This window comes from Hypanus sabinus, chromosome 3 (assembly GCF_030144855.1).
Source record: "Hypanus sabinus isolate sHypSab1 chromosome 3, sHypSab1.hap1, whole genome shotgun sequence".
NCBI lineage: Eukaryota > Metazoa > Chordata > Chondrichthyes > Myliobatiformes > Dasyatidae > Hypanus > Hypanus sabinus.
In genome coordinates this window covers 188193758-188206083 of record NC_082708.1, presented here as the reverse complement: position 1 = coordinate 188206083, position 12326 = coordinate 188193758, and the positions used below count along the sequence as shown (strand labels likewise).

The window sequence follows — 12326 nt, the reverse complement described above, 5'->3', positions numbered from 1 at the left end:
GTCCCAGCACTGAGCCTTGCAGTACCCCACTAGTCACTGCCTGCCAATCTGAAAAGGTCTCGTTTATTCCCACTCTTTGCTTCCTGTTTGCCAACCAATTCTCTATCCACATCAATATCATACCCCCAATACCATGTGCTGTAAGTTTGCACACTAATCTCCTGTGTGGGACCTTGTCAAAAGCCTTTTGAAAATCTAAATATACCACATCCACAGGCTCTCCCTTATCCACTCTACTAGATACATCCTCAAAAAATTCTATAAGATTCGTCAGACATGATTTTCCTTTCACAAATCCATGCTGACTTTGTCCGATGATTTCATCGCTTTCCAAATGTGCTGTTATCACATCTTTGATAACTGACTCTAGCATTTTCCCCACCACCAATGTCAGACTAACCGGTCTATAATAGCCCAGTTTCTCTCTCCCTCCTTTTTTAAAAAGTGGGGTTATATTAGCCACCCTCCAATCCTCAGGAACTAATCCAGAATCTAAAGAGTTTTGAAAAATTATCACTAATGCATCCACTGTTTCTTGGGCTACTTCTTTAAGCACTCTGGGATGCAGACCATCTGGCCCTGGGGATTTATCTGCCTTTAATCCCTTCAATTTACCTAACACCACTTCCCTTCTAACATGTATTTCCCTCAGTTCCTCCATCTCACTAGACCCTCGGTCCCCTACTATTTCCGGAAGATTATTTATGTCCTCCTTAGTGAAGACAGAACCAAAGTAGTTATTCAGTTGGTCTGCCATGTCCTTGTTCCCCATGATCAATTCACCTGTTTCTGACTGTAAGGGACCTACATTTGTCTTAACCAATCTTTTTCCTTTCACATATCTATAAAAGCTTTTACAGTCAGTTTTTATGTTCCCTGCCAGCTTTCTCTCATAATCTTTTTTCCCTTTCCTAATTAAGCCCTTTGTCCTCCTCTGCTGGACTCTGAATTTCTCCCAGTCCTCAGGTGTGCCACTTTTTCTTGCTAACTTGTATGTTTCTTCTTTGGAATTAATACTATCCCTCATTTCCCTAGTCAACCACGGGTGCACTACCTTCCCTGGTTTATTCTTTTGCCAAACTGGGATGAACAATTGTTGTAGTTCATCCATGCGATCTTTAAATGCTTGCCATTGCATATCCACCTTCAACGCTTTAAGTATAATTTGCCAGTCTATCTTAGCTAATTCACATCTCATACCTTCAAAATTACCCTTCTTTAAGTTCAGAACCTTTGTTTCTGAATTAACTATGTCACTCTCCATCTTAATGAAGAATTCCACCATATTATGGTCACTCTTACCCAAGGGGTCTCGCACGACAAGTTTGCTAACTAACCCTTCCTCATTGCTCAATACCCAGTCTAGAATGACCTGCTCTCTAATTGGTTCCTCGACATGTTGGTTCAGGAAACCATCTCGCATACATTCCAAGAAATCCTCTTCCTCAGCACCCTTACCAATTTGGTTCACCCAATTTATATGCAGATTGAAGTCACCAATTATAACTGCTGTTCCTTTATTGCATGCATTTCTAATTTCCTGTTTAATGCCATCCCCAACCTCACTACTACTGTTAGGTGGCCTGTACACAACTCCCACCAGCCTTTTCTGCCCCTTAGAGTTGTGCAGCTCTACCCATATCGATTCCACATCCCCCAGGCTAATGTCCTTCCTTTCTATTGCGTTAATCTCCTCTCTAACCAGCAATGCTACCCCACCTCCTTTTCTTTCCTGTCTATCCCTGCTGAATATTGAATATCCCTGGATGTTGAGCTCCCATCCTTGGTCACTCTGGAGCCATGTCTCTGTGATCCCAAATATATCATATTCATTAATAACTATCTGCACATTCAATTCATTCACCTTGTTACGAATGCTCCTCGCATTGACACACAAAGCCTTCAGGCTTGTTTTTACAATACAACACTCTTAGCCCTTATACAATTATGTTGAAAAGTGGCTCTTTTTGCTTTTTGCCCTGGATTTGCCTGCCTGCCACTTTTACTTTTCACCTTATAACTTTTTGCTTCTACCCTCATTTTACACCCCTCTGTCTCTCTGCACTTGTTCCCATCCCCCTGACACATTAGTTTAAATCCTCCTGAACAGCAGGATTTCCTTGACTTTTTTCTATTTTCTTCTTCCTCGACCCTAACACCCTGGTTTCCTTCCCCTTGCCAACTCAGTTTAAACCTCCATAACAGCCATATTAAACAATCCCGCCAGGATATTGCTACCCTTTGAGTTCAGGTGTAACCCATCGTTTCTGTATAAGTCATGCCTTCCCCAAAATAGATCCCAGTGATCTAAGAATTTGAAGCCCTGCCCCCTGCACCAGTTACTTAGCCACACGTTCATCTGCTTAATTCTGCTACTCTTACAATCATTAGCACGTGGCTCAGGCAGTAATCCTGAGAGGATTAAAAAATCTCCTCTGGAGGCCCAGCTTTTCAATTTTCTTCCTAGCTCCCAGTAATCTTCCTTCAGGACCTCCTCTCTTTTTCTGTCTATGTCATTGATACCAACATGTACCAAGACTTCTGGTTGCTCGCCCTCTCTTCTGAGAACACTCTGGACCCGATCCGAGATATCTTGTACGCTTGCACCAGGGAGGTAACGCACCTTTCGGGTATCCTTGTCCGGCTGGCAGAATCTCTTGTCTGTTCCCCTCATGATGGAATCTCCATTAGGCCCTTTGGCCCATCGTCTGCTCTGCCACTCAATCATGACTGATCCTTTTTATTCTCTTCTCAGCCTCACTTCCTGGCCTTCCCGTAACCGGCCATTCAAGAACCTATCAATCTCTGCCTTAAATACACCCAACAATCTGGCCTCAACAGCTGCCTGTGGCAACAAATTCCACAAGTTCACCACCATTTGGCTTAAGAAGTTTCTCCACATCTCTGTTTTAAATGGACACCCTCTACGCTGTGGGCTCTTGTCTGAGACTTCCCCACCATCGACATTGTCTAGGCTTTTCAATATTCCAGTGAATCCCACCTCATCCTTCTAAACTCCAGCGAGTACAGACCCAGAGCCATCAAAAGATTCCTCGTATGGTAACCCTTTCATTCCTGGAATCATCCTTGTAAACCTCCTCTGGACCCCCTCCAACGCCAGCACATCTTTTCTTAGATGAGAGGCCTAAAACCGAAATTAATGTTAATGTTGCATTTGCTTTCATCATTGCCAACCCCCCCCTGCAAGTTAACCTTTAGGGGGTTCTGAACAAGGACTCCCCAAGTCCCTTTGCATCTCAGATTTTTGGATTTTCTCCCCATTTAGAAAACAGTCCGCACATTTATTTCTACTACCAAAGTGCATGTCAATGCATTTTCCAATATTGTATTTCATTTGCCACTTTCTTGCCCATTCTCGTAATCTGTCTAAGTCCTTCTGCATCCTACCTGTTTCCTCGACACTACCTGCCCCTCCACCAATCTTCATATCATCTGAAAACTTGGCAACAAAGCCACCTATTCCATCATCTAAATCATAAATATACAGCACAAAAAGTAGTGGTCCCAACACCAACCCCTGTGGAACACCACTAGTCACTGGCAGCCAAACAGAAAAGGATCCTTTTCTTCCCACTCACTGCCTCCTACCACTCAGCCAATGCTCTAACCATGTTAGTAACTTTCCTGTAATACCATGGGCTCTTAACTTGGTAAGCAGCCTTGTGTGTGGCACCTTGTCAAAGGCCTTCTGAAAATCCAAACACACACCATCCTCTGCATTCCCTTTATCTACCCTACTTGTAATTTCCTCAAAGAATTCCAACAGGTTCATCAGGCAAGATTTTCCCTGAAGGAAACTATGCTGACTTTGTCCTTTCATGTCCAATGTCACCAACTACTCCATAACCTCAACCTTAACAATTGACTCCCAACATATTCCCGACCACTGAGGTCAGGCTAACTGGTTTAATATTTCATCTCTAAAACTTTCCTCCTTTCTTAAGGAGTGACATTTGCAATTTTCCAGTCCTTTGGCACCATGCTGGAGTCTAATGATTTCTGAAAGATCATTACCAATGACACCGCTACCTCTTTCAGAACCCTAGGGTGCAGTTCCTCTGGTCCGGGTGACTTATGTACCTTTAGGTCTTTTAGCTTTTTGAGCACCTTCTCCCTTGTAATAGTAACTGCACTCACTTCTCTTCATTCACACACTGCAACACCTGGCTCACTGCTAGTGTCTTCCACAGTGAAGACTGATGCAGAGTATTCGTTTAGTTCATCTGCCGTCTCCTTGGACCCCATTGTTATTTCTCCGGCTTCCATATCTATATCCATTCTCATCTCTCTTTTATATTTTACATACTTGAAAACACTTTTAACATCCACTTTGATACTGCTTGCTAACTTGCTTTCATTTTTCATATTTTCCCTCCTAATGATCTTTTTAGTTGCTTTCTGTAGGTTTTTTAAAGCTTCCCAATCCTATGTCTCACCACTAATTTTTGCTTTTTTGTATTCCCTCTCTTATGCTTTTACATTAGCTTTGACTTCCCTTGTCAGCCACTATTTCACCATTTGAGTATTTCTTTGTTTTTGGAATTCATCTATACTGCACCTTCCTTTTTCTTTTTTTTCTAGAAACTCACGTTATTGCTGCTCTGCTGTCATCCCTTTTGGCACACCCTTCCAATTTACTCTGGCCAACTCCTCTCTCATACCACTGTAATTTCCTTTACTCCACTGAAATACTGCTATGTCGGACTTTACTTTCTCCCTATTAAATTTTACATTGAACACAATCATATTGTGATCACTGCCTCCTAAGGGTTCTTTTACCTTAAGCTCCCTAATGACCTCCGGTTCATTACATTACACCCAATCCAGTATAGCTGATCCCCTAGTTGGCTCAATGACAAACTGTTCTAAAAAGCCACCTCATAGGCATTCAACAAACTCATTCTCTAGAGATCCATTAGCAACCTGATTTTCCCATTGTTAAAATCTCCCATGACAATCATAACATTACCCTCTTGACATGCCTTTTCTATTTCCCTTTGTAGTTTATGGTCCACATCCCATCTACTGTTGGGAAGCCTATATATAACTGCCATCAGGGTTCTTTTACCCTTGCAGTTTCTTAACTCAACCCACAAGGGTTCAACATCTTCTGATCTAATGTCACATCTTTCTACTGATATACCAGCAGGGCTAAGCCACCCCCTCCACCTACCTTCCTGTACGTGCAATACAATATCTAACCTTGGACCTTCAGCTCCCAAATACAAGCCATGATTCAGTGACAGCCATAACAGCATACCTGATATTCTGTAAAAGTGCAACAAGATCATTCACCTTATTTCTTATACTCTATGCATTGAGATATAATACTTTGAGATCACACAATCTCAGAGGAAACTGGTCCCAAGGATTTGAGCTGAGAGAAATAAGAACCAAGTCATTTTCAGGTTTATTGTCATCTGACTGTATGTATATACAACCAAATGAAACAATGTTCCTCCAGACCAAAGTGAGCCCACACATCATATATCACGCACAACACATAAAATATTAACACAAGTAAGTTAATAAAATATGATTCAAAATGTTGTAGTGCGCAGCACAGATAAGCAGTAAACAGCTCACTGTCTCAGTGATGAGACCTTGGTGGTGACATTAGCCTGAGGGAAGAAGCTGTTACCCAGTCTGACAGTCCTAGTCCTGATGCTCCTGTACCTCTGTCCTGATGGTAGTGGGTCAAAGAGATTGTGGGATGGGTGGTAGAGATCCTCAACAATGTTTTGGGCTCCTTATGCTCCCAGTAAATGTCACAACTAGAGGAAGGGAGATCCCAATGATCTACTTGGCAGTTTTTACTATCTTCTGTAGGCTCCTGTGGCCTGATACCTTGCAGCTTCTGTACCATGCAATGATGATGTAGGTTTACACAATCACAATTGACACAGATAGCGACAGTCATTTTGCCCAGGGTAGGGGTGTCTAAGACTGGACGACATAGGTTTAAGCTGAGGAGCACAAGGGGCAACTTTTCCATGCAGTCAGTATATGGAACTCCCCTGGTGATGAGACCTTGGTGGTGGCAGGATATTCGTTCATCTCACAGCCTGAGGGAAGATGTTAGCCTTATCGTGCTGCCACATGTTCCCAGAGTCCCTGCTTCAACCTCACTTCTGGCACTGTCTGTGTGGAGTTTACAGAATTCTTTCTCATGTCCCAGTTCTGCCTTCAGTTCTGGTGGCATCATATAGGATGGACATGAAAACTTTAGAGATAGTGCAGAAAAGATTTACCAGGATGCTGCCTGGATTAGAGAGCATGGATTATGAGGATAGGTTGAGCGAGCTAGGGCTTTTCTCTTTGGAATGAAGGAATTTGAGAGATGACTTGATTGAGGTGTACAAGATGAGAAGAGATATTGATAGAGTGGGCAGCCAGGATGGAAATGGCTAATACGAGACGGCATAATTTTAAGATGATTGGAGGAAAGTAAAGGGGATGTCAGATGTAAGTTTTTTACACACAGGGTGGCGGGTGCGTGAAACACACTGCCAGGGGTGAAGGTAGAGGCAGATACACTAGGAATGTTTATGAAGCTCTTAGATAGGCATATGGATGAAAAAAAGATCTAGTGCTTTCTCAGCATTTATGACAAATAAACTCTTCTCAGGCTTCCAGCTGGGAAAAGTGTCAATTATAGCTGATGTTTCAATGACAAACTCTGCCATTTTTTTCAGGGATGATGCCTGGTAATGTCTAGTCTGGTAGTATTCCAGTTTATTGGATACATGGATGACAGAAATATGAAGGGCTATGTAGGAGGGAAGGGTTGGATTGATCTTGAAGTAGGGCCTCAGGACCTGAACTCTGTATTGTTCTATGTTCTGATGTACCAATAGTCCCAGCAGTCTCCTCCCCAGCCCCTCCCTTTCCCAGAGAGCAACCGGTCTCATGGGCACTGTATTGATTGTTCTTTCCCCTTGCAGAGGACGGAGTGACCTTAAACGTCCACCTCGGACCGCCCACTGAGAGGCTGGCGCTAAATGTGCTGCGTAAGCAAGGACTGGTTCCAGAGCACGTGGAAACCAGGTCACTTTACAGCCCGCTGCAGCCCAATATCGAGCAGGTAAGGCTTGGGTTCTGCAGTTCAGCGGATTTAGGCAGCCAGGTGTTTTAAGATGGAGTCTCAACCTCACATTCTCCCTCATGACCTTATTGTCTGCCTGCTTTCAGAGCTACTTTCTCTGTAGCTGTCACACTTTACCATGCTGAGGCTTTATAAGGCATTGGCCAGACTGCTCTTGGAGTATTGTGAACAGTTTTAGACAATAGACAATAGGTGCAGAAGTAGACCATTCGGCCCCTCGAGTCTGCACCGCCATTCTGAGATCATGGCTGATTATTCACTATCAATACCCAGTCCCTGCCTTGTCCCCATATCCCTTGATTCCCCTATCCATCAGATATCTATCTAGCTCCTTCTTGAAAGCATCCAGAGAATTGGCCTCCACCGTCTTCTGAGGCAGTGCATTCCACACCTCCACAACTCTCTGGGAGAAGAAGCTCTTCCTCAACTCTGTTTTAAATAACTGACCTCTTATTCTCAATCCATGCCCTCTGGTACTGGACTCTCCCAACATCTGGAACATATTTCCTGCCTCAATCCTATCAAATCCTTTAATTATCTTAAACGTTTCAATCAAATCCCCTCTCAATCTCCTCAATTCCAGCGTGTACAAGCCCAATCTCTCCAATCTCTCTGCGTAAGACAGCCCTGCCATCCCAGGAATCAACCTAGTGAATCTATGCTGCACTTCCTCAATTGCCAGAATGTCCTTCCTTAAACTTGGAGACCAAAACTGTACACAATATTCCAGGTGTGGTCTCACCAGGGCCTTGTACAAATGTAAAAGGACATCCTTGCTCTTGTACTCAATTCCCCTTGTAACAAAGACCAACATTCCATTTGCCCTCTTCACTGCCTGTTGCACTTGCTCATTCATCTTCATTGACTGGTGAACTAGGACTCCTAGGTCTCTTTGCATTTCTCCCTTACCTAACTCTACACCGTTCAGGCAATACTCTGCCCTCTTGTTCCTGCTTCCAAAGTGGATAACTTCACATTTATTCACATTGAATGACATCTGCCAAGTATCTGCCCACTCACCCAGCCTATCTGTCTCCCTGGATTCTCCTAATGTCCTCTTCACATGTCACACTGCCACCCAGTTTAGTATAGTCAGCAAACTTGCTGATATAGTTTTCAATGCCCTCATCTAAATCGTTGACATAAATCGTAAAGAGCTGTGGTCCCAAATACAGAGCCCTCTGGTACCCCACTAGTCACCTCCAGCCAGTCTGAGAAACACCCATTCACTGCTACCCTTTGCTTTCTATCTGCCAACCAGTTTTCTATCCATGTTGAAACCCTGCCCCCAATGCCATGAGCTCTGATTTTACTCACCAATCTCCTATGTGGCACCTTATCGAATGCCTTCTGAAAATCTAGGTACACAACATCCACTGGCTTACCCTCGTTTAACATCCAAAAAACTCCAACAGATTAGTCAAGCATGATTTGCCCTTGGTAAATCCATGCTGGCTCGGCCTAATCCTATTTCTGCCATCTAGATGTGCCACTATTTCGTCCTTAATAATGGACTCAAGCATCTTCCCCACGACTGACGTTAGGCTAACAGGGCGATAGTTCTCCATTTTCTCCTTCCCTCCCTTCTTGAAAAGTGGGATAACATTAGCCACTCTCCAATCTTCAGGAACTGATCCTGAATCTAAGGAACATTGGAAAATGATTACCAATGCATCCGCAATTTCCTGAGCCACCTCTTTTAGAACCCCCGGATGCAAACCATCTGGACCCGGGGATTTATTAGCCTTCAGTCCTACCAGTCTACTCATCACAGTTTCTTTCCTAATGTCAATCTGTCTCAATTCCTCTGATATCTTATGACCCTGGCCCTTCCATACATCTGGGAGATTGCTTGTGTCCTCCCTGGTGAAGACAGATCTAAAGTACGCATTAAATTCTGTTGCCATTTCCCTGTTTCCCATAACAATTTCTCCCAATTCATTTTTCAAGGGGCCAACATTGTTCTTAACTATCTTGTTTCTCTTCACATAGCTATAAAAGCTTTTGCTATCCCCTTTTATATTCCTGGCTAGACTGAGCTCATAACTGATTTTTTTTCTCTCCGTATTGCTTTTTTAGTTAAGATCTGCTGTTCCTTAAAACTTTCCCAATCATCTGTATTCCCACTCATCTTAGCCCTGTCATACTTCTTTTTCTTTAATGCTATGCAATCTCTGACTTCCTTTGTCAACCACTGTGACCCCTTCCCCCTCTTTGAATCCTTCCTTCTCATTGGAATGAACTGCTTTTGCATCTTTTGTATTACGCCCAAGAATATCTGCCACTGCTGATCCTCTGTCTTTCCTGCCAGGGCATCCGCCCATTTAACTTTGGCCAGCTCTTCCCTCATGGCTCCGTAGTCTCCTTTATTTAATTGCAACACTGACACCTCTGATCTGCCCTTATCCCTCTCAAATTGTAGATAAAAACTTATCATGTTATGATCATTACTTCCTAATGGCTCCTTTACTTCAAGATCATTTATCAATTCCTGTTCATTACACATCACCAAGTCCAAAATAGCCTCGTTCCTGGTTGGCCCTTAGACACTCCACAAACTCCCTATCCTGGGGTCCAGCACCTACCTGATTCTCCCAGTTCACCTGCATGTTGAAATCTCCCATTACGACTGCATTACCTTTAGCACATGCCAATGTTAACTGCCTAATCAACTTGTACCCAATATCCACGCTACTGTTTGGGGGCCTGTACACAACACCCATTAGGGTCTTTTTACCCTTACTGTTCCTCAGCTCAATCCACACAGACTCTACTTCCCCTGTTCCCAAGTCACCTCTTGCTAAGGACTGAATCTCATTCCTCACCAACAGGGCCACCCCACCCCCTCTTCCCATATTTCTGTCTCTACGATAGCACGTATACCCTGGTACACTCAATTCCCAGGCCTGATCCCCTTGCAGCCATGTCTCTGTTATCCCAACAATATCGTAGTTCCCCATTTTCATCTGAGCTTCAAGCTTTTGGGCCCCTTACCTAAGGAAAGATGTCTGGCAATGGAGAGGGTCCAGAGAAAGTTCACAGGAATGATTCCCTAAGGCCATAAGACTATAAGATATAGGAGCAGAATTAAGCCATTTGGTCTATCGAGACTGCTCTGCCATTTCATCATGGCCGATCCGGTTTCCCTCTCAGACCCAATCTCCTGCCTTCTCCCCGTATCCTTTCATGCCCTGACCAGTAAAGAATCTGTCAAACTCTGCCTTAAATATACATAAGGACTTGGCCTCCACAGTTGCCTGTTGCAAAGGGTCCCACAGGATCACCACTCTCCGGCTGAATAAATTCCTCCTCATCTCCATTCTAAATGATACCCCTCCATTCTGAGGTTGTGTCCTCTGGTCTGAGCCTCTCCCACCATAGGAAACATCCTCTCTACATCCACTCTTATCAAGGCCTTTCACCGTTTTATAGGTCCAATGTGGTCACCCCTCATTCTTCTCGATTCTAGTGAGTAAGGCCCAGAGCCATCAAATGCTCTTCATATAACAAGCTATTCAATCCTGGAATCATTTTCGTGAACCTCCTTTGAACCCTCTCCAGTTTCAGCACATCCTTTCTAAGATAAGGGATTCAAAACTGCTGAAAATACTCCAAGTGTGGCCTCACCAGTGCCTTATGAAGTCTCAAAGTTACATTCTGAGAATAAAAGGTCATCACTGTATGAAGAGCGGCGTTTGATGGCTCTGAGTCTGTATTCACTGGAATTCAGAAGAATAAGCGCAGATCTCATTGAAACCTATTGAATATTGAAAGGTCTGGATAGAGTGGATTTGGGGAAGATGATTCCTATGGTGGGTGAGTCTAGGATCAGAGAGGGATGAGGGGGTATTTCTTTAACTAAAGGGTGATGAATCTGTGGAATTCATGGACAAAGTCCATGAGCAGGGTGAGTGGGATCATTCATGATGTAACTGGCCCTTTTCCTGCACCTTTCTGTATTTATGTCCTTGATGGTGGGTAGACTGGTGCCAGTGATGGTTGTGGAGGCCAAGTCAATGAGTATATTGAAAGCAGAGATTGATAGGTCATTGATTAGTCAGGGTATCAATGGTCACATGGAGAATGTAGGAGAATGAGAATGAGGGGGATAATAAATCAGCCATCGTGGAATGGCAGAGTAGACTTGATGGGCCAAATGGCCTATTTCTGTTCTTATGTCTCATGGTACATTCCATGAATTCCATCATGAAGCACCCTCTACATCCAGGGCATGCCCTCTTCAAGATTCAGGATTATTTAATGTCATTTCCAGTATACAAATGTAAAGGAAAATGACGTAGTTGTTATTTGAGATCCAATGCAACACTGGAAAAAACACAAGATAAGGAACACAATAATAATAAAAAGCACAATAAATATAAATATATATGATAGTTTATATACATTATACATTATATGATAGTTTATATACATTTATATACATTAATTGTATGCCCATAGTGATGCTAGGCACAGAAGTGTCTGTATGTAAAGTGGCTCTGACAGGAAATGATAAAGTCGTGTTGTTTGGGGGTGTGTAAACCTAGGTTTACCCACAGCCCTCTATTTCTCTAAGCTCCATGTACCTATCCAAAAGTCTCTTAAAAGACCCTATCATACCCAGCGAAAAGGCCTCCAAATCTGTGTCGGTTCTCACCAATATATAGCTGAGGTGACACTTCACCTGTGAGTCGGCTGGTGTGGTAGACTGCGTCCGTTGCGGCCTTCTAGATCATTTCGCTGAACACCTACGCTCGGTCCGCCAGAGAAAGCAGGATCTCCCAGTGGCCACACATTTTAATTCCACGTCCCATTCCCATTCTGATATGTCTATCCATGGTCTCCTCTACTGTCGAGATGAATCCAAACTCAGGTTGGAGGAACAACACCTGATATTCCATCTCGGTAGCTTCCAACCTGATGGCATGAACATTGATTTCTCTAACTTCCATTAATGCCCCTCCTCCCCTTCTTACCCCATCCCTTATTTATCCATTTATTCATCCATCCATTTATTTATTTATTTATTTATTTATTTATCTGCCTGTCTATTTATCTATGTATGTATGTATGTATGTATCTATCTATTTATTTATTTGTCTATTTATCTATCTATCTATCTATTTATTTATTTATTTATTTATTTATTTAATCTATTAATTAATTAATTATTTCCCCCCTCTTTTTTTCTCTCTCTACC

The 12326-nt window shown here is 43.1% G+C and overlaps 1 protein-coding gene across 6 annotated transcripts in view; it reads left to right on the top strand.

Annotated features, from left to right (window-relative positions):
• dysf (dysferlin, limb girdle muscular dystrophy 2B (autosomal recessive)) overlaps positions 1-12326 on the top strand; it is a 400698-nt gene that overhangs the window by 341155 nt on the left and 47217 nt on the right. For all 6 annotated transcript variants that reach the window (XM_059965797.1, XM_059965801.1, XM_059965798.1 and 3 more), the window contains one exon: positions 6966-7105. In XM_059965797.1, coding sequence (XP_059821780.1) covers positions 6966-7105 — 140 coding nt within the window. The remainder of the gene's footprint in view (positions 1-6965; positions 7106-12326) is intronic.